Source organism: Lonchura striata, chromosome 7 (genome assembly GCF_050655825.1).
Source record: "Lonchura striata isolate lonStrDom1 chromosome 7, ASM5065582v1, whole genome shotgun sequence".
NCBI classification, from domain to species: Eukaryota; Metazoa; Chordata; class Aves; order Passeriformes; family Estrildidae; genus Lonchura; species Lonchura striata.
Window position 1 is genome coordinate 27,226,678 of NC_140709.1, and position 23,034 is coordinate 27,249,711.

At 36.9% G+C, this 23,034-nt stretch overlaps 1 protein-coding gene across 5 annotated transcripts in view; it reads right to left on the reverse strand.

Moving 5' to 3' along the window:
• AOX1 (aldehyde oxidase 1) overlaps positions 1-23,034 on the reverse strand; it is a 49,451-nt gene that overhangs the window by 13,322 nt on the left and 13,095 nt on the right. For 3 of the 5 annotated variants that reach the window (XR_014956596.1, XR_014956597.1, XM_085584547.1), the window contains 19 exons: positions 21,809-21,971; positions 20,464-20,556; positions 18,345-18,514; positions 16,967-17,093; positions 16,551-16,673; positions 15,340-15,436; positions 14,282-14,406; positions 12,731-12,864; positions 11,414-11,501; positions 9,839-9,925; positions 8,217-8,408; positions 7,695-7,922; positions 6,563-6,658; positions 5,777-5,905; positions 5,205-5,279; positions 3,394-3,446; positions 1,687-1,801; positions 1,017-1,082; positions 226-414 (listed from right to left, as the gene is read on the reverse strand). Coding sequence is in view for 2 of the 5 variants with exons in the window: in XM_085584547.1 (XP_085440673.1) it covers positions 226-414; positions 1,017-1,082; positions 1,687-1,801; positions 3,394-3,446; positions 5,205-5,279; positions 5,777-5,905; positions 6,563-6,658; positions 7,695-7,922; positions 8,217-8,408; positions 9,839-9,925; positions 11,414-11,501; positions 12,731-12,864; positions 14,282-14,406; positions 15,340-15,436; positions 16,551-16,673; positions 16,967-17,093; positions 18,345-18,514; positions 20,464-20,556; positions 21,809-21,971 (2,350 nt within the window). In the remaining 3 variants the exon portion in view is untranslated. Of the gene's footprint in view, positions 1-225; positions 415-1,016; positions 1,124-1,686; positions 1,802-3,393; positions 3,447-5,204; positions 5,280-5,776; positions 5,906-6,562; positions 6,659-7,694; positions 7,923-8,216; positions 8,409-9,838; positions 9,926-11,413; positions 11,502-12,730; positions 12,865-14,281; positions 14,407-15,339; positions 15,437-16,550; positions 16,674-16,966; positions 17,094-18,344; positions 18,515-20,463; positions 20,557-21,808; positions 21,972-23,034 lie in introns of those variants that run through there. The other 2 variants (XM_085584548.1, XR_014956598.1) reach the window with 2 other exon arrangements.

Here is a 23,034-nt window from a genome sequence, read left to right on the forward strand (position 1 = left end):
GTCTGTAAACAAAACTCTAAAATCACTACTTGCCAACTGTTAAAGTGACACAACAATCTGGCTTTTTCTTATTAGCTTCCCTGATGTCATAAACAAAACTATTTACTGGACACTTGTTTGAAATGCTAAAGGAGAGGAACTGAACACTTATATTTGTTTTATATCAAAGTAATTTCTCAGTTTGGCCTGGGATCTAAGAACTAGGCCCTGTGATGATTTGCTTACCTTGGATGCATAGATGGCATAAGGATTTTGAGAAGGTGACAGCAAGGAAACACTGAACTGTTCTGGAATATCACAAACAGCAGGGATCTTATACTGATCTGGACCTCGAGTATAGAGGGCTCCTTCTGAAGAATACTTTAACTCCTCCATTGTGTACAGTCCAATGCCTTGAACAAAAGCACCTTCAATCTTTAAATAAGAAAAGTGTAGCATTTATGTACTCATGTTTGGTTAACTGAGAAAACTTCACCAAGAACTCATTTGTATCACTAGCTGTTACTGTGATATATGTGAGGCCTAATGAACGTCTGCATGTTTGCCTAATGAGATTCTTCAACATTCTAGGGCAACTGTAATGGAAAAGCTTTCATATCCCTCTCTCATACCCGAGAAGACAAATTCTTGTATAATGAAGTGATGAGGTCTGTGGACCAGCCTACAATGAATAAAGATATTTCCCAGCTATCAAGTGGGGGAGGCAGATCAAACAACTTGGAGACTGTAGATCACAAACAGGATTTCAGTCCAGTAGACAGAATACACACACACACTGAAGTACTACACACACATACTGGAAGTACTACTAAGCATGGGTAAAATTTAGGCTTCTTTGAAATCTACAGAGTTCTAACACTGATTCAATTGGAGCAAGTCTGTAGGCAAAAGACATTCTAATGTGATCTATAATCTAGTAAGAAATGAATGTTTTCTGAATTAATGAGTTAATCATCAATTCACATGAGGACAATAGTGTACTAGAAATAAGGCATCAGAAAATTCTTGGCACATACCTGTCCTATATCCACAGCTGGATTTATGCTGCATCCAATGTCCATAACAATGTCTGTTCTGAGGTTCTGTTAATAAAATTCAAAGTTGTATCACCCAGAAAGATGGACTGAAAGCATTAGAAAATAATGTGGGTCAGAGTTGTAATTCAGTGAAACAAGACTGAGATATGGGCCCTCCATGTACATAATTTCAGAATAATTTCCAATATCTCGCCACAGGCAAAATGGGCTTGTCTCAACTTTTACAGAAGCTTAGCCAGAGACAGCCCTGCCAGATTTTTCCCACTGCTCAAGGAAACCTCCACACAAATGTACAGAAAGAGGGCATATGTCATCAGACTATAGCCTTTAGCTGTCCAGATGGTCAAAAGCCTGGAAACTGAATATTGCTATAAGGTGCTTGCTGGCAAACAGGGACAGAACCAGCAAAGAACATGTTAGATGTCAGCCATAACCCAAAAGGTAAACACATATGAATTGACATGTATGTCAGAAGCTGGTTAATATACTGCTCAGCTTCCATTCTGCTCCACCTGTAATTTATAATTACATCATTGACATATTTACTATCATGTGAAGACAGGTGATTTATTAACCCCCAATCTGAATGATTGCTGGAGCAAACCTTATTCACATTACTTTCAAAACTTCTCTGACATTCAGTTATTACCTTGTGATCTCCTGTTAGACAGTTAATTTCAACCTCTGAACAAGCAGCTCCAAAGAGAAAATATGTGAATGGCTGTCCTTCCCCTTTCTCCCAGTCCATGTATTCATTGTAACCTCTGATGGAAGAAACAAAGTCCACAAGAAGAAAACTGACCACAGTTTACATTATACCAAAGCAGATAAGTGCATAAGTTTGAAACTGCTTGTGAAATCTTAAGTACAAAATTTTAAGTGAAATCTTAAGTAACAGCTCAGAACTTCAAACTTTCATAAAAGCCAACAGAGCACCATTAGTTTAGATTTGATGCCTCTGATATTTGTATAAAATGTAGCAGACAAGGTATTTCAGCTCAGGAGAGTCTATAACCAGCATAACCCTAGAAATACACTAGTAAAAGCATAGTAACCAAATACAGAATAAACATTTAAGATAGTGGTTACTGGGGTAACCACATACATAAAGGAATTTAGAAAAAGGGAGGAAAATTTGTCAGGACCTATGAAAGAATAATTTACAAGAGATAAATGAAAAAGTAAAAATTACAGAAAAAGCTGACAGAATTGAGTGAGAGGGTTAAAGAGGAATATTGAAATAAATATGTAATTACTCAGAAGGGAGTGGGATTCACTGGGGACACCATAGTAGTCAGGAATGATGGGGTAAATCCAAGAACATGAGAGAGCAGTGAAATATGGTATCTTCCAAACATGCAAGCTTTGTGACTAAGGTGTATTTTCTGGCTGTGTATGACTGTCTCTGTTGGGCATATTTAAGATTATCATAAAGCAATTGTATAGTACAGAACCATGCACCAAAAAAGGGATATACAAAATCCCATATATCTCAACTTCTCGTAATCCATTTACATCAGATACCTTTGAGATTCTTGGAAGTAGAGAATATAACTGGAAAAGAACTAGATCAATACAGGATCTGAGGCTTAGGGATCTGCAGATGTTATTAAATATCTATAGCAAAGTATGACTGTGGTGCATTACTTGGGTGATATCAGCATTCCTAAAGGGCTGCATAAGCAGAAAACATACTTGAACAGGCTTAACAGCAGGAAGGGACATTTCATTTGGACATTTCTCAGTGTTTTATAAAAAGCATGGTTGTCCCAAGTGCCCTTTCAACTTACTCCAGACTGCCCAGAGACCTGAAAAGTTGCTATTGATAAGGAAGAACCACCAGCAGAAGAAGAGAAATGGCACAGCAGGTCAAGAGAAAAGCTTTGCTTTGAATCCCACCTGAGTTATAGCACAACATTTTTTCATTTCTGGCTCTTTATAAAACACTGTGAAAGAATTCAAAGAAAAGGGACCAAGAGACTGCTCTGTGAGCAGTGGGAACAATGATATTTATACCTTATAGTAATCCAGCTGCAGAAAATAAACTATATCCCACTTTGCACATGACTTACAGGCAGCAGTCAGTTTCTTGATGCTCTCTGGTTTGCTAAATGTCAAACCATGGAGCAAAGATGGCATAAAATATTCTTTTAATACTTTCTAGAAAGTCCACAGAGGACTAAATAACACCTAAACTTTATGCTTCCAACCCTCCATATATAAACTAATCATATGAAACATAAAATGAGCTATTAGAAAGACTGTTTAGACAGAATATTCTCTTTACAGCATTAATTATCTTCAGAAATCAATCCTGGTCTAATTTATGCATTTTTAAGGAACAAAAATATATTACCTAAAATAGCCGGTAGCTGAAAGGCTCACACTCTGTTTAAAAGCTTCTCTAATCTGTAAAATATAGCAGTGCTTATGGTAAACCAAGGAAGGAGCCAGGAAGGAACACAGCATAGGCATATTTACTTTATTTACATATATATACTTAGCCACATATATTTACTTAAAACCCAAACTGTAAAAATTGTAAAGAAAGGAAGTCAAACTGAGTTAAGCATATTTAGCTGCACAGCTGCTACAGAACTAAACTCCTCTTGCATGAACAATCTGAATTCTTTTGGCAATACAAGAAGGAATAGACCTGTCAACAGCAATGTTCTTGCAGAATCTTTACTACTGGTAATACCATAGTCAGAAAGGGCCCTGCTCAGTTTTCCTGATCAAGTTCAAAATAGATGGGTCTCTGTGTCAGCTAACCAGATCTGGTTGATAAATTACTGATTATAGTGGGACATGTGACTATGTGCATGTGCAACCTTTTTGCTTTTTCTTTGATAAACTTTATCTTAACCCACTGACTTGTTGGCTTTTTTCCATCTTATTTTCTTCCCCTGTCTCACTGAGAAGGGGAGTGGAGCACTTAGAGCAGTTTGTTGGGCACCTGGAGTCCAGCCAAGGTCAATCCACCACACTGACATAAAAGATCTGCATGACCTATTTGCACAAAATTTACAGTTTTCAAGAGAAATGCTCTTTGTAAAGTTCTGCCAGTAATAAAAGTGACAGTATGAGGACCCAACTCTATTCCCTTTGATTGATTCTCATGTTAGATTTACTCTGTTTACAATTCAAGAAATTTTTGTGATGCTTTTGGTCGGGTTGTACTGACTTTCCAAGATACAAAGTTACTTCTCTGCATATATTAATGTTCCTTCTTTGGTCAGCCATTTCTGATAATACTTCTGGTGTTTCTGAATGATCCAAATTAATTATATATCTACTAGAGGAGATTAGGTGTTTTGGATTAGTGTTTTAATATTATTCCTAAACAGGGCTTACACAGAGCCAAGGCCTTTTCTGCTTTTTGGATTGCCCCACTAGTGAGGAGGCTGGAGGTGCATGGGAAGCTGGGATAACTGCACCATGCTCAGTATATAAAGTGAGGGGAAGAAGGAGGAACAGGCAGACATTTGAAGTGCTGGTGTTTGTCTTCCCAAGTAACCATGATGTGTGATGACACCCAGCTCTCCCAGAGACAGCTGAGCACCTGCCTGTCCATGGGAAAGAGTGCAAGAATGACTTGCTTTGCTCTGGTTGTGTGTATGGCTTTTGTTTTACCCATTAAACTGTTTTTAATTCAACTCACCAGTTTCCTAGCTTCACTCTTGTGAATCCCTGATTCCAGTGGTGGGGGAATGAGTGAGCAGTTGTGTGGTGCTTGGTGGCTGGCTGAGGTTACACCACAACATACTGGAACCCTTTAGATATAGGCTGTGGTCCAAATCTGGGACTAAGCAGACTTAGCTGTACCTAGACTCCTCTGAAAAGTTTAGAAAGCCAGGGGATCTCACTGATGCTCATGACTCAACAGGAGGGACCATAACCTGAATTTACTATAATCCATTGTAACAGATTACAGATTTGTTACTTGGATATTGCACTGGCAATATTTAGCAATAGATCTAACTATTATCTTCCACATTATAATTTGTGCCTGGCCAAGAACCTTGAGTTTCACCTCTCTGTGAGATAGCCTGTTTCTACAACTTTTAACTTTAGGATTATTAGGCTGAGCAGATTTATGGACTACAGTGCATTTATCACAGTTTCTGCCGGCACTCAAACACATTCAGTAGGATTCACAGGTCTTACCCAATCATTCCAGGTCCCTGTTGGGTTCTTCTCAATGATAGGCTGCAGGCGTTTCAGAAGAGTTTGGCAAGCATCCTGGTGAGAATCAGGATATATACCACAAAATTAATACAGATACATTTGGTACTATTCAAGTTATGTTCTAGCTACTATTTAATTAGTATATGCTTTACTGTCATCTTAGTTTGAAAAGGTATTGCACAAAGTGTCATGTAAACTACATAGACATAAAACTTTTAAATGGTTAAGTTACAAGGGCTAATTCATCTCCTGTATGAATCAGTAGATATCAAACATGAACAGGGTGTGAGATTTGTATGGGACTAGTTAGTTTGTGAGATGAAGCAAGATTTTGTCAAGTATAAGCCTTTTTGGGAAAGTCCAGATCATATTCTAAAAACTCATAAACACCATTACTGAGAAACTGTTAAGTCATGTTTTTTCTTGGCCATCTCCAGCAGTATTATTGGTAATCTCAAACTTGCTATACATGGGATCACTAGGGCCTAAAGTCTGGCAAGTGTACACCTCAAGGAATAGGGTATTTTTTTCAACTAAATACTGTTCTTTACCTTCACAGCCATGCCATTGACATCTGTCCCTGCAGATCCCACCGAGGCACATGCATTGGGAACAGTTGTTGTGCTGGTTTCACAGAAGTGGATACATGACATGGGGATGTTCAATTCCCGACTAGCAATCTGTTCCAGGAACAGCATATTCTCTGTTTTAGAAAAAAACCTAAGCATTCTAACAATTCCTCAGTATTTGCTAGAAGTCAGTAATAGCAGGAAAGATAAAAATTTTAGCAAGTTCTCTTCCAATCTCCAGCTGAAATCATTCTGTCCAGTTGGTAGTACTAAGAAATAGAAAAGGACAATGTTCTAGCTGTACTCAAACTCTGGATTGAGACTCTGAAGTCCAACACCCATTCTTTATTTTCCTCCTATAAGACTTACAACAAATTATGCAAGCCCAAGTCCCAAACTTTCATTGACTCTATAAATACCTTTGGAGATCTGTCTCAGAATTATCCATTAACCAAATAGGATCATGTTATCATCATGACCATAGCAATCTGAATAATCTCTGCCTTTTCCACTATGGTTTTTATAGGATCAGCACCCAAAATCTTATTTTTAATATGCCTTTTCACAAAGAGAACAAAAACCAGTCTGTTTTTTTCCTTCCTTCTGCCTCTATGCATGAATAAAGGTACCCTTGCTTTCTAACTCTATCAATGTAAAGAAGTAGTGGCTTTGCTGATAAAGAAACTGTTCTGCTGATACAGTAACTAACCGAAAAGAAAACCTTCACACTATTTATTTGCATGATAGATAAAGCAGACAATTTGTTACCTGGATCATTTTTGTATGAATACCCTGCCCCATTTCAATTCCACCATGAGTCAGAAGCACAGACCCATCAGTATAAATATGAACCAGTGCAGCAGCCTAAAAAAGAAAAACAAAATCAAGATCAGACTAGTGAGGAAATGTGTTGTATGTGGTAATGAATTTAATAACAAAATATACAAAGTGTTTAAGTGTATTTCAGTTTATCTGTTTAGTGCTTTTGAATAGAAGACAAAATTTCAAAGTCTGCTTGCTGCTCTTCCTCTATAATGAACTTTGTAAGAAAAAGATACAAATCCTTATATTGTGGTCTTTTCTGTTATTAGATCCTGAAACAAACCGACACCTGGCAATAGTATCTCAGTGGCTCCAAAAGAAGCTGGAGGAAATGCCTCACTAGGGGCTCTAAGTGCAATTTGTTGCAAGTTCCATTTTCTCTCTCATGGGCATGTGAGAGCCCTGGCGGTTTTTAAATGGCATAGATTGAATTTCCAAATGAGATTTTCTTCCTGGACTCAACTAGAAGTAGCACTGTAGACTAGAAAGGCCCTGCGACTTTAATGTTGAACAGACAGCCAGTTTGATACAACATAAGTCAGTCAATTAATTTTTAATTGCTAGAATGTTGTCTGTTTCAGAAGCACTGGACACCTAACATTAAAAAAATACAAGGACCAAAAATAGTACTGTCCTTTCTTGCTTCCTTAACCTTAGGCTTTGATGGCATCAAAGGATTTAGGTCTTTAAGAGCAGCATCCCATAGTACCCCCACGGGCAGAAAGAGGAAGCTCAGAACTATTTCTGGAGTGGACAACTTATTCAATGAACATTTTGCTATCAGTCTTCAAAAACTTTTCCTAAGTGTGTTCAACTCACCTATTCCAACACTGCACCTCAACAGATGGGACTAGCCTTAAGTAGATAGGGTCCAAACTGCCTGGGTCCTAAAAACCAAACAGCTTTGATCTCATCTTGGAAAGAGCTACAGGCTACTACAGCCTCTTCAGGGAACAATCATCAGGAAGATAATAATTTTCCAGGAAAAGATAACATATTTGTTTTGTATCCTAAGATAAAGTGACTGCAATCTTCTATGGATAAAATGCTTAGCTCACTTACTCTTAATGAAACTCACCTGAGAAAGGTAAGGTGTGCCTAGTCCAAATGGAAATTTCATTGGTACAATGGCAATCCCTCTTTTCTTCCAGTAATTTTGTTTGTTAAATTCATTGATAGCTGTTCTCCTACTGTAGTATGCAGATTTCTCCATACATTCGTTCCAACACCGTATCAAATTCTGTGGATCAAGTTTTTGTTTGAAGTGTGTCTGTTCATTCTTCTTATACATATTTATTTCCCTAATCTGAAAATAATGAGATTACAGCTATCTCACAATCCTGTTTAAGGCAAACTGACCATCTGGGGGGACTAATAGACAACAAGAAGATCACAGTATGTGTTTTTGAACAATTACCAGTTTGTAAGACCATGCTATTCATTCAACAACCAGACCAATTTTAAAAAAGGTATGAATTTCAGCACAAATTATGTTTGACTTAGAAAAGACTTGTTCAAATAATCAAACTAATCTAAAGGTTTTAAACTTTCCAGTTCCACAGATTTAATTTCAGGAGTGAAGATGCCTTCATTTAATTACCTTTTCTGGTGATAAACCAGTTTTATCTGCAATGTCTGTTATCCAAGTTTCTGTCACCAGTCCTGACTGAGGAAAGCCAAAGCCTCGGAATGCTGTATTTGATGGCAAATTTGTTTTGCAGACATAAGCCCAGCATCTCAGGTTGGGAATCTTATATGCATTGTCCATTTTTAATAAGGATACTTCTGCTACCTGAGGTAGGGGACAAACAGATCTAGTTTAATGTCAGAACGGTGCTTCTTTCAAATTTACATTTAAATCTTCCTCATCTCTTATATAAAAGAGCTTAAATTGAGACAATTAGCTTTAAAGTTGAGTTTCTTGCAATCATTGGTTTAAGAGTACTCATGCATGCATAGAGATTTATTAATCCATTTTTCATGCAATACATTAATTTTTGGTTGTTTTTTTTTTTGATACAGAACACAGATTATGTTACTTGTACTTGAATGCTATCAGTAGTTAAGGATGTAACAGATATGTCATTTTATGATTGATTTTGCTCCTACTTCAGTACCAAAAGCACATAAACTAAAAATAACCAGATTAGATTTAAAGCAAGAGTAGCTATGAAAGGAACTAATGAAAGCATTCTGAACTACATCCTATGGAAATCCACACTTAAGGCTTAGTTCCACCAGAAAGCATGTGTACTGCAGTCTATAGTGTCTTCTGGTCCTTAAGTTTTTCATTAGAAGTTTTACATGACAAACACAAAAAAATTCTGTACTAGAGACCTCAAATTAGGCTCTAGGAGTCAGTATTTTAAAAAAAATGGTTTGATGCCTGATGAAGAGATCACTCTTTTTCTTCAGTGTTAAGTAGATTTCTCAGAATGATAAATTTAAGCCTTGGTTATTCCTGCTAGGTCCAGTTGCTTCACTGTATCATTGTAGGACTTCATCTTAAGACAGTTCTGACATGATCTGCATTAATGTACATGCTTCTAATAATGGATTTCCTTCTAACCTAGGCTATTTTTCAGAACCAGGTTAGGCAGCAATACCACAGGCAGTTACACTGGCAGATTTCAGGATGCAGAAAATCCTCATAGGTGGGGCAATGACAAGCAGATGAGAGGTAGTACAGCAAACATTTCAGTCACAGCTAGAATAGCCTGAACAAACACAAATATCTAGTAATGATATCAAATCAAGAAACATTTTATACTTTGCAGATCTGTAAGTGAGGAACTGAGGTATACAGCACAATAAATGCTGACCCAGTACAGAAATGTATAGGGATAGCAACAGGATAACTATCACTATGAATTTTCTGAAGGCCAAGAAAGATTTTCCCAGCCCTGAAGATATAATGCTTTGGGCAGGTACTACACATTTTAAAAGAACTACAACGTTAGTTGAGATGTTCATAACAGAAAAATAAGCCTGAGAAAACATTAATGAAGTGAATGTGTAGGGCAATATAAGAAAGCAGTAAGATGCTTCACTAAATTTAATAAGGAAAGGTTAATCTGCTCAGTGTAGATTCTTCCAAAAACCCACAATCCCTATATCAATAGTCTATATGATTAGTAATACATGGGCAAGGGAATTTGGCTTCATACTTTTCCAGCTAATGTTTCCTCCATGTTGTAAGGTTCATGAGTATAAAATCCTTACCAGAACAGATTCGTCAGGGGTACATCCTCCATTAACATAATATTTGGCATCCACAGCTGTGATCCTACCATCATTCATGAAGCCAACCTACAAGGATCAACAGTACATGATTTAGAATTCAGCATCCACTTTTTTCCAAAGTGCTTGCATATTTTGAAGATTAACCCACACATTTAGAGTGATACTGCACTATTAATTTCTGGCAGCATTCACTGAAACTATAGAAGGGCAGAGAGGGAAAGAAAGTGTGTTTCTAATATATAGGCTTTCGCTTCTGGCATCTGTGATCTGTATAGGTGCAGCACAGAATACACAACATAAGCCCATTGGGAAAGGAAGATGCAGTAGCTTCCTCTCTATTGCCTGAGATGGCTGACAAGAGTGTCACCTAGGAGTGTTTACTGTAGATAAAATCAAATTCCATTTTGATGGTAAGAACAGTGTCAGGCAGATGGAATATGACATTTATGTTTATTAATGAAGAAATGTTATCTTTATCTCATATCCCTCTTTTCACCTGTTGCCACTAACAGTTCCTGAGTTATCAACATGAGCTACAGCTCATTTTCAACTCTAGGATAGCATCTTATAAAACCTCTCTTACTTTACCTATATAGAATGTCATGAAACTTGCTTAGTATTAGCAGCTAAATTTGCAGCAGCCTTAGGCTGCAAGCTGTGAACTTTCCCCTAGGTACATTAAACTATTACCCAGTCAAGTAAAAGAAGGCCTCAGAGTCATTTCAAACCAAAAGATAAGGAAGCTACAATCTCTAGCAAAGGCTACACACTTAGCAATAAGAAAAGAAATAGCCCAGCTACAGACAGTGAAAGAAACCCATGAAGAATGTGAAGGCTCCAGACCCTTACTACGACTACTGGTTTGTACTGTCATGTGAGGGATGGGGAGCTTAGATTGTAAGGATATAATTGCCCAGGTATAATCCCATTGTTCATTTTTTGAAGGCATCCAGCTTGAGCTGTACAGCTATTAAAAAAAGGTATGTTTAAAGAAAAATCATTCAGCTTATTTGATTCAGCAGAACCTTGAATTTACATCCCATTATGGTGGTTGGCACACATAATTTATATGACAAGTAGAGAAGGAAAAGAAGGCAGAAATTATCCCAATGCATAATTATAACTGATGACAGTGCATGGGCAGGGAAGAGATTAAATTCCTCAACAGGGTGAGCTTTCTGCATGACACTGTTTCTGTGAAAAATTAGCTGCTTCTTTGTGTGAATCTAACCATATGGAGAGTTTAAAATAAAGTTCTGCAGAAGACGTCTGCTATAGGTTAGCTTCCTATTCCTAGAAAGAAAGACAGAAAGAGGCTATAAAAGAATAAAGAGCATGAAGGAACTAGAAAAATAATAAAACAAAACCCTGAAGAGAAGTAGTAGAAGCAAAGAGGCTGTACAGTAACTATCTCTTGGGTTCCTGGCTTGTTTTGTTTTAAAATTGAGTTGGTTTTACTAGTTTTCATTAACAGAACACATTACTAGTAACATTGAAATATTATTCACAGTATACAGGTGGGTATTTTTTTCACTGGATTCTTGTGGCACTCACTTTATATTTAGCCAAAAAAGGATGTCGGCCACCAAGCATTACCATATCATCCTCTCGGCTCAGAATAAGACGGACTGCTCTGCTGGTTCTAAATCCAAAAAAGAAAAGTCAAACTGCAATTAAAATAAAGGATGTTATTAATAAGATGGCTATGGCTACTCATCATGTATCCAGATCCAGCCATGCATATACACACGCATTTAGATTAAACTTAACTTTGATAAGCCTGAACATATGCTTAACACTATGTCCAGATTTCATATTTATCACATTTACAATCATGTCAGAATTTTCATTTCACCTCTTGAAAGCCAACAAGATAACTCAGTGCAAACAGCTCCTGAAGAAACTATTTCTGTGTTAAGTGCTTGTCACCTCTTAGCTATTCAGAATCATGGTGAAATAGAGTGTCTTGGAATGAAACCAAAATATGAATAACATTAAAAATGCTAAAATTAGTCTAGAAATGCATATACCATTTAAAATGATTATTTTATAAAAATGGACATAAGGTGTAAAATAAGGTCCTAAGAATAAAAAAGTTATTTTAAACCATTAAAGAAATATTATTTTTTAGCATGATCTCTTAATAAAAAACACAGATAATGTGGCCAAAAATAATCAAGAGCCAATTTTATACCAATGACAGTAGAAGCAACATATCTATTGAGCAAACCCCTCTGATGACAAGATAATTTTGGCTGACAGAATGTAGCCTGATGTAAATTCAGCAGCAAATCAGTTATGCTTATAAAGAAATTTAGTATGCCCTGAGAGCTAATTGCCAATATTGCCCTGCCAAATTTGGAAGATGGGGGATGGAGCTTTATGTGTTGATGATGTTAAACTAATTCATGCACTATTAGAAAAAGCATAACACCTCATTGGTTAAAGCTAATTTTGACTGAAAGATGTAATGAGGACTAAGCGATAACTACTTTTTCTTAAAAGCAGTTCCACTTATGAACTCTTCCTTCAGCATTCTGCTGTGACAATGAAGTTAAAAACTGGAGGGTTAATGTCATATTTAATGTATGTATGAAGTCTCAGTAGCTAGGGACTGGTCCTTTTGAGTATTTCTATTTTATATTAATGTTGACTTCCTGCAGTCCATTGATTTAGTTGAGGATAGAGCTGCTCAACATAAGTAATCCAAGAAAACAAAACAAAGAAATGCACCAGTCTTGCAAAATGTGAAGTCAGGATTGTATGAAATTTTGACGAGCAGCTTTGGAAAAGGAGAAAGCATTTTAGCCAAAATGGAAAACTTGTTTGCTTAATTTTTTTTTCATATCTCAACACACATATTGCACTTACTTGTTTGCTGCCACTGCAGCAACTGATGCCAGTAAGCCCGTTCTCAGGATTTTCCCACCAAAAGCTCCACCAACTCGTTTAACGTGGCACATGATCCTGTTGGCTGGAACACCTAAACTCGCAGCTACCATCTCCTGTAAAACAAGTTTCAATATTTTATGCCAACTCAAACTAAGTCCAAAAGCTAGATTCTGAAATAGAAACCTTTTCTAGAAAAGGGTTCCTCAGATGTTACTATTCTTCTATCAGATGAATATAACTTTTCCTTTACCCTAGGTTATAAAGCAAAGAAAGAGTAACAACAAACTCCTACCAGTGCTCACATTTCAGATCTTTAGCATGCAGACTGTGAAAAGGCCATTGGCCAATGTGAAGAATAATACTCTAGAATTACATTATCTAAGCAGTAGGAAGCTTCAGGTATAATAAAAATGGATTAGTATACAGTTGATATTATTTTTATTAGTGAGGTAATACCTCATTCTTATTTAAAATAAAACTGTTTGTTTCCTAATAATCTAAGGTCTTTCTAATGCCAGGAATGTTTTTGGTTGAAATAATTTTCTCAAACACAAAGTTCTTCATACTATTTGGCTATTGGCAATATAATAATAATGGAAATTATAAAAGGAGGTGAACTGGGCTTTGAACACAAAATGTCAGTGTTGAGTCTGAAATATCATCGGTTTCATGCACTATGGTTATTGCTAGGCAATAATAGCTACCAAGCTATGGTAGCTTTTTTTTGTCATTTACCATCATGGCAGTGGTTTAGAGGGCTAGAACACCTCTAATTATGAAGACTGAGAAATTTGGAGTTTTTCAGCCAGGAGAACACAGCTACAGGGAGACTTTACTGCGGGCTTTCAAACTATAAAGGGGGTTCACAAGAAACAGAGCACAACTTTTTAGCAAAGCTTGTATTGACAGGACAAAGGGCTGTGGTTTTAAACTAAAAGAGGGCAGGTTTAGACTAGACAAGAGAAAGACATTTTTTACAATGAGGGTGATAAGACATGGGAACAGGTTGCTCAGAGAACATGTGGACACCTCCTCACTAGGAGTGTTCAGGGGCATGTTGGATGAGACTTTGAGAAATTCTATGCAGAGGAAGACAACCTTGTCTATGCCAGGAATGTTGAATTAAATAGTCTTTAAAGGCTCCTTGAAATCCAAAGCAATCTGTGATTAGAAGACTGCTGCATAGAGTAGCAGTCTCACCTACAGCTGCTAGACTTGATCAGATCCTCAGTAGGTTCTGACTCTGCCTCACTTCAATGGAAAACTAACAGAGCCTCAGCACTCTACAGAGAGATTTTCATGCCTACAATAGTGGAGTATTAAGTATTTTTTTTAAAGGGAAAGGAGAGACTTATGCTGACAGTGTAGTGCTCAGTGATTTTCAGAATACAGCAATACTACAAAGCAGCTGTTATTCAGATGGGCAATTTCATGTTTCTATGGCTTCTGTTCCTACAGATTTCTAAATGAAACTTTAAAAGCCCTATTATCACCAGTCCAAACACTTTCTCTGAGAATGCTCTGTATTACCTGAATAATTGCTGGATGTTGTGTTGACACATACAAATCCATTTCTTTATCCTCTCCTTTTGGAACAGCAAGCATACTCTGAGTTTCCATGTAAAAGTGTTTCTGTCCCCCAATGCAAATCTCCCCTGACCCAATGAGAAAAACCACAAGTATTACTGAGGGAAAAGGACAGAAGAGATCAACCAGAGAAGAATTAACAGCCCACCATCATGTAAATGATGGCAATCAGTGTCAAATCCTCTGATACTTCTTGTGTGAAAGAGCAACATCTAAAATAAAACTACAAATTAAAATCCTTGTAAGATTAAATTGGTCTTGTTCCAGTAGCATCACCAGAATTGGATTAAAGCAGAACACTATTGTGCACAAGTGGTAACAACAATAAATAAAGCCTTGATAAGTTAAACAAAGCATGCACATACTGGACTAGGTCAAGAGGGCCACCAAGATCATCAGGGGGCTGAACCACAGGACGTATGAGAAGAGGTTGAGAGAACTGGATTTATTAATCCATAAGAAGAAAATGTTTAAGAAGAGATCTTATTGCTGTCTATAACTATCTATAGAAGGGTATAGACAAGAGCAAGCCAGACTCTTCTCAGAGATGCTCAATGGAAAGATAAGAGGCAACAAATACTATAAATTCCAGCTAAACATAAGAAAAATCAAAATCGGTATGAAAGCAGTGAAACACTAGAACAGGTGCCAATAGATGTTGCATAAACTCCATATTTGGAGATATTAAAAACATGACTGGACATAGCCTGTAACAACCTGCTCTAACCAGACCTACTTTAAGTAGGAGGTTGGAATAAGACTCCCTCCCAACCTAATTATTCTGTAACTTTTTTCAAGAACAGATGACACAAAAAACTTGAATGTAGTAGCAGAACAATAATACACTAGGTTTAGTCATGTTGTCTTCCAACTGCCTAAGAGTTTTCTCAGGCCTAATGATTATATGGAAAAAAAGGTATACCTGGGACCTGAAGAGCAGACAGCTAAACCCAAATACTGACAACCAAAGATTTCTTATCAAATGCATTTCTACAGTTTACCTTCAACTACATTATCAACAGTTTCAAATGCTTCATCAACATTTCCTTGTTCTAATTTTCTTTTTGGCTCAAAGAATGAGTTGTGTTTTATAGCTTCCTGCAATAGAGAAAAAAAGAAATAGGGGGTTTTAAGTATTTTTAAGATTCCCAGCTTGTTGCACCATTTTAGTCTCAGGACCAATACCATTGTCTTTACAGACTGGAACCACCAGCTACCTAAATCAATGAACAGCTGTTTTTCATCACTTTACTGTCATTGTTGAGTTTGTTTATTCAATACCAGCAATTCTTTCCTGATGTACCTTGTGTAACTGATGACAGCAGCTTCTGAAGGAAATGCATTCAAATTATTCAACCTGCTCTTCCCAGTCATACATCCAGGAAATGACCAAGACACCACAGAGTAAGAACAAAACCACATCACCCAAAGAGTGATGCCAGTAAGAGGGGAAGAAATCACATGGACTAAGTAAAGGTGGAATCCATTCATAAATTAGTTTTTGCTTTATTTCTTATAAGATTTCATTGGAATTTCAATTCTAAAGAAATGTTAACAAAATTTGTCAGCCTTTGCCTATTTTTCTATCAGAAAGATTGTTCCATTAGACCACACACACATTAAAACAACTGTAAAGTGACTACCAGGACTAATGCTGATTCCCTGCAAGTGTGTCCTTTGTTCCTTACTTCTACTCTCTTTAATCCAGGGTAAGTCTATATGTGACTCTCACATTACACTTCTAAAATGTTGTTCATCCCTAAAACCTTTCTTCCATATTCCCCCAACAACTCCTATGTCTATAGCCTAGCTTTCAAGCTAGATGACAGATAAAAATGCTGGAGATAATCAGGAGCTGACTGTTAGCCACTATACTCTGTGCTGACTGACCAGGTCATGCTTATTGTGTTTTCCTCACCGGGAACATTAGAAGAGTTCTTTTTTTTTTTTTTTTTTTTTTTAAATGTTTATTACTGTAAAACTTGTGAAACCTTCATACTTCTGAAACTGTTGTCTGTCTATCAGAAGTGGTCAAAATTAGACAAATGTTAAAAATTTATTTATAGGGAGATACTCAGACTGTTTAATTGGATGTTCAAATTAATCTTGTTTCCTTAAAAATTACATTTTAAAAGCAACTAAAGAGTGTGAACTGCTGCTTCCATTCATTAAATAGGTAAAACAATAAAAAAGCAGAAGAAATTATTAGTACCTCAATTGTTAAAATTACTGGTTCCAGCATTTCATACTCTATCTTCACTTTTGCAGCTGCTTGTTTGGCATGAACATCTGAATCTGCGACCACAGCACAGACAATCTGACCCACGCAAATCACCTGGAGAATACACATCTCATAATGGAACAGTGGATTCAAACAATTCACATATGTGCCACTCATATTCTTATTTTACATAACCACCACTTATGTTACCTGTTCAGAAGTTTTCTTTGAGTTAGGACTTTCGTATTTTTACATCATCCATGAAGCAAACAAATTATAAAAATACCACTATAACTACAGAATCAAGAAAAATACAGTATTCAGAAATGGATAGTGGGAGCATAAAATGCTGGAGAAAAAAACAGTTAATATTAAGAAAACAAGTTGCAAAAATATTGTATTTATACCTCATTTCTTGCAAATATAATCTCCGGATCATCAGAAAAATGAAACTCATTAGCAGCTGGCACATCATGAGCTGTTATGACATCAAACACACCTGCTACTTTTAGGGCCTCTGAGGTATCTATAGATCTATTGGGATATGGAAAGAGAGAAGTGTAATTCATTAATAATACAATCTGTTCACAGAGGAAAGGAACACAGTAGAGAGGTATATTTCTTGTACTACCAAGATTTGCTGATAGGCTCACACATGCCTTTTCTTTCTGTCGCTGGCATGTGGAAAAGTGCAGAAAAAAGACAATTTAACATACTACTAATCTGCTTCATTTTAAGAGATAATTTAGATACAACAGGGAAATCATTGTCCCATTAGATTGCCTGAACTGCATTGGTTTAATAAAAATCACTGTACAATTATGATGTTACAGCTGCAACTTTCTAAGACTTCACAGCCTATACATATATTGCAAGATACAATTACACATCTTCAGATGGAGGATTCCTGTAGAGAGATATAAAAGAAGTCACAAAATCTGTATAAATGGAGAGGGAATTGAAATGTCTAGGTGTCTAGAAGGATCAGAAGGAACAGCAGAAAATCTATAAGAACAGTATGTTTTGAAAGCACCTACTTCATCAGGTCATCAGATTCCAGCACATGTACAGGCATCTTCTCCGGACACCCAGATCAAGAGACAAAGGAGACTGAATAGATCCTATTGTCTCACAGAGATGGGGGTGATATCACCTCCATGATGGGACCAAAAAGACAGCTGCAAAACCCAGTACTAACCAGGAAATATGACAAGGACTCAGTAGCTAGAAGCCCCAGTCCTATCTGTCATGACAACTAATCCCGACTAGATCCCTTGAATATGTCTTGGTGCCTGAATGTTGAACAAACTGCTAGGATAGGTGTATCTTGGCAGCATAAAAGCATACATTAAACCAGTTTTCATACAAAATAAAACCCTCTTCTCCACCCTTTTCTCCTATAAGCCTCATATGAGCTTTGCCACCTTGTTGCTGCGATGTTGCCACAATATTTTCTTCTTTCATCATAGAGTTAATGTTTCAAAGCAGTGCTGGTAAAACTGAATCTTGAAGTCCACTTGCACTGCACAGCTGAGTGCTTTGTGGAGGCAGCTAGGCTAGGTCTGGGCTATGGACCAGAAACAGTGCACCCTTACTAGTACAGTAAAATAGGGTGAGACACTTAAATCCTAACAAACCCTTCTACTAGTGTAACAACACTGCTTCCAGCATGGATTTGCCTGGTTATCAGGCATGATGTTCTGTACACAAACAATTCATTAGTTTCTCTAAAAATCTCAGGCAGCAATTCATAACACTTTCTTCAGGTCCACTTTGAACACTTACACAATCTTTGCATGAGCTCTGGAACTAGTGACAGCAGCCAGGAAAAGCTCCCCATCCACAGAAGGAAGGTCATCAATGTAGACTGCTTCACCAGTGGCGTGCTTTATCGCAGACTGGTGCATAACGGGCCGTCCTACAGGGTCCTGGGGAGACTGGCTCGGCTCTACATCCTGAACAGTCAGAAACACACACCCAGCACCCCCAGTTAAAAAAAGAACAGTCCTGTTACTCTTACAGTGATCAGAAAATTGGATGAATGAACAACTGCTCATACTATCATTTTCTCGTTCAATACTGAAAGAGATGTGGCTGCAGGAGGTGACTGCTGCTCCTGGGGGTTTCTTTCTCCTCTTTTTTTCTCTTAAGCACCCTTCAGATAGCACCATACAGAATTGTTTATCTGGATTTTTTTCCTTAATTATTTATATCAAAGTGACAAACCTGGCACTTTTTCAGAAGGACATTTTCCTCTGTTACTGAATAGTGTAATGAAGCTTTGATAATTTTCTGAATTATTCATATAAGATTCTGCTCTGAATGTTACCAGTGTCAAGTGGTGTACTATGAGCTATATACAATGATTTCTAGGATTTGTCTTCCTCACTGAAAGAGTGCAACTGATATGCAAATCAGTGAGAAAATACCACTTAAATATTTTCTTCCCAATTATTTCCTTGCACCTGGGTATGAATTTAGTGTCTTATTAATCTTACTTCGCTAGGGTTTTTTTTTGAAAATGAATTTAGTGTTTCCAGTTAAATCTGCCATGTCAATGTCCAGAACACCTTCCCAATTTTTGTGACAGTATTCATGCTTTTTCCTTTTCTACATTTAGAATTAGTTAATTGCTTACGATTTAAAATGTTTTTGCTTCTAAAGCTTTCAGCATACAAGTATTCAGGCTACACACGTCCACTTCCTGCACTTTCTGGCACACTGTCTGCTTTTGGCATAAAGTCAAGAACAAACACTCTTCACTTGACTGCCTGAAGTTCCTCAAATGGATGTCTCAGCCAAACCACTTCAATGTTTCCACCACAGAATGACAACATATTTGGATTTCAGGATAAGCGTTCTTTTTTTTATCTTGATTTTAAAAGCTTAATAATGTCCAAATGAAGGAGTGCAGAAAAAAAATACGACCTTACAAAATCTAAATAGACATTTAAAGTGGAAAAACTCAGATTTTCTGGCTTTCTAAATTTCTGTTGCTCAGTGCCAATTTATATGAGTAACAAATGGTTTAAATTTCTGATGTTCAGTCACTTTATTACAGATGAGGAATAAATTGAGGAAAAGTCACAGAGAAAGAGTCCCTTTAATCCAGGCTCCTCTTGGTGCCTATTGCCTTTTCTAAAAAAATAAAAATAATAATAGCTCTGAAGGAAACTTAAGATAACAATTTGAACAAATTTGAAGTATTTAAAGCTAAGGTGTTTTTCTAGGGAATATCCAAATATTAAAAGAGAAACATCTATATTTAATTTGAATTTTTCTTCAGGTTTTCAAAAGTTGGTATTTTGACTTGTGTATTGAGGGTGTCAAAATATCAAAAATCCTTGCAGATGTTTCCACCATTTATTTATGCAGCGAGCTCAGAAAATACCAAATGTGTTCTTTGCTGCTCTCTACTGTTGATTTAGGACAACCTGCTCGTGTTAATTTGAGCACAAAATCATTACACACCATTTTAATTCCTAAATCTACAGTAAGATCTAAGAGCCCCCTGAGGATCTTGAAACAACAATACTATAGCTATGCTATAGTATATATACACTATACCTGGGCTTGTCAATTTTTGTTTTGGTTTTTTTTTTTCATTTCTTTCTAACTGGCTTGCACACTGCAATAAACCAATTTTAAGCAGTATGACAATGGAGTTTGCTTAGCATATTTATCTTCAAAGAACTGTCTACAGGAAGTGAGTATACCCCAGAATCTATTTTTACAAACAACGATTCTCCAAATGAGAAACAGTTAAAAACAACCACTAAAAGCCTTTTGCTTCCAGTCCTTTGATAAATCTGAACCTGACTTTCACACCAAATCCCCTGTTTGAACTGTGACTTTTTACCTAGTCTTATAAAGCACAAAACAGTGTCAGAATGAAATCACTTACTTGATATATTTGGATACTCTGGGGCATTCTGGTTTTGAAATCTTGTAGGACACTCCCATATTCCACAGGAATGCCAGGATAATGGCAAGGATCCTGAAAAGGAAGTGAATTACTACTAAAACTGACATTTTGAACATTACAATTAGAAAAGCCAAAAACCAAATTCAAACACAAAATCTTTATGCAGGAAATGCATTCTAGGCTCAAACTAGAAAGGCCCTAAAACAACAATCTGAAAACAATGTAGAGGTTTTAGATGACACTAAATAATATTTTAAAATATATTGGATTCAACAAATATGTTTTTTAAAGTAAGCAACAAAGTAGGGACAGACAGAAGAGCTTTGTTTTGATGTCTGATCAAAAGTGGCTCAGAATCACTCCTGGTACTACAACAACTACCTAGTAATGGAGATTTAGAGGGAAGAGCTCAAGGTAACACAGAAGAAAAGCATAAACGGGATATTTTTCTCTGTGAGAACACATTTAAGACAAAAATAAAAAAAGTAAATTACACCTAGAATGTCTTGGCAAGTGAAATTTTAGTGTCCTCATCTCCCAGTCAACAGCTCATACTAGAAGGACGGTTGGTTTAATAGCTACAGTTTTTTTCCCAAAGCCTTTATTTCTATTTCATCTATTTGTGTTTTTAACTATAGACAGAGTAAGATCTCTTGTATATTGTCTTTGGATCTGGGAGCTTGCTACTGGTAGGTTGTTGTATTAGTATTGCTCAAATGTCTTTTAAAGCCTTATGTGCAAGGTAAAGATATCTGAGCATCTAAAAGTTAAATGGGCATCTCTCCATCAGTCTCTTGGGGAGTTAGACACTTAGGTTTTTGTGTAGCTCCAAGCACCAAAGACAATGATTTAGCACACTGTACAAATTGCAAGCACTAACATATAGCAAGAACACCCCTTTTATTTGCTTGCACAAGAGCAAACATGGTGAACATTTGGTTTGCTCAGACTGGAGGAGACTCAAGGGAGACCTCACTGAGGTCTTCAACAACCTCACAAGGGAAAGTGGAGGAGCAGGTATTGACCTCTTCACTCTGCTGACCAGTGATAGGATTGGAGGCAATGGCATTAAACCAGGAGGGGAGAGCTTTAGGTTGCACATCAGGAAGAGATTTTTCATGCAGAGAATGTCTGACTACTGGAACAGGCTCCCCAGAGTAGTGGTCACAGCCCCTAGCCTGAGCTCAAAAAGCACTTGGACAACGCTATCAGGCACATGGTGGGACTCTTGTGCTGTCCTGTGCAGGGCCAGCAGTGGGACTCCTGTGGTCCTGATGGGTCTACTGTAACTCAGCATATTTCATGATTTTATGAACTAATTTACCATTGTCTTCAATGACTGTGATACTTCCAGGAAAAATCTGTAGAAGAAACTGACCATCAAAGTTTTCTTATAGTCTACATTTTCATCACCAGCTGAGCCTGGAAGAGTAATTTCTTTAAGAACTAGTCTGCATGCTTCATCCAACATCTGTTTATTCCAGTGTCTATTAGGAAGAATAACAGATACAATCAGACCAGGACTAATAAAAAATAAATACCGATTGCAGTCATATATGTGTACTATCAACCACAGACATAATCCTGCTCAAAATGAAGACAAAATGTTGATTATAATAATGTCTGCAATTTTTAAAATGGTGTAGGTCAATATTGCTCACAGAGCTGAGCTCCCGTAAGTAAATTAAGTGCTATGCCAGCACTTTAAAATAAACAAATACATAATTAAACAAACCCTATTACAGCTTTAAAGCAGCTTTAGCAGTCTTACTGATTCTCACCATATTGCAGATACTATCCTATATTTGAAAAAATGTAGATAAAGATATAGATGCAAAATGTAGATACTTTCAAGGGATCTAATTAGCTGTTACATTTTCTGAAAGTGCTGTCTTCTTCAAGCATCTCACACTGTTAATTCTCCATAGTTACACAACTGCAGATATCGAAATATTAAGTCTGTTAGACTAAATTTAATCATGTTAAGCATCAAAAAATAGTGAGCACTTCAACTAATCAAACAGTTGCATATCAAATAGCAAAAAAGGCCACTGGGACTTCATTTAGTGTTGTTTTTATGCTGCTTGAATTTGCAAATTTTTTTCCTCCAAAACTTGGAAGGGTGCTGCAAACTGGAAGGGAAAATCAGGGACTAATTCCAGAGATTATCGGGACTCTGTAGATGAAGAGCTATTGAAAAGGTGAAGACCTGACTTGTACTTCTAACTTTATTGGGCACATCTAAAGTTCTCAAACTTTGTATCTTTTAGAGACAAGCTGAAGGACTCAGGAACACTGATGAGAGGATTATCAAATATATGAGATACAGAGTAATTTACCCAACCTTGGGTTTAGGGGCATAACTGACTCATGTATACATCACCCACTTATCTCACAGGTCATCTCTCTTATCTCTCTGCATAATTCACACTGGAGTTGCACCTTATGTGCAAACTCCAAAATGCAACAATTCTGAAAAGTCATCATTAAGACTTGATCATTCACTTGAACATAGAAAGCATCAGTCAGGCAAATGAAACCTTTCTGTAC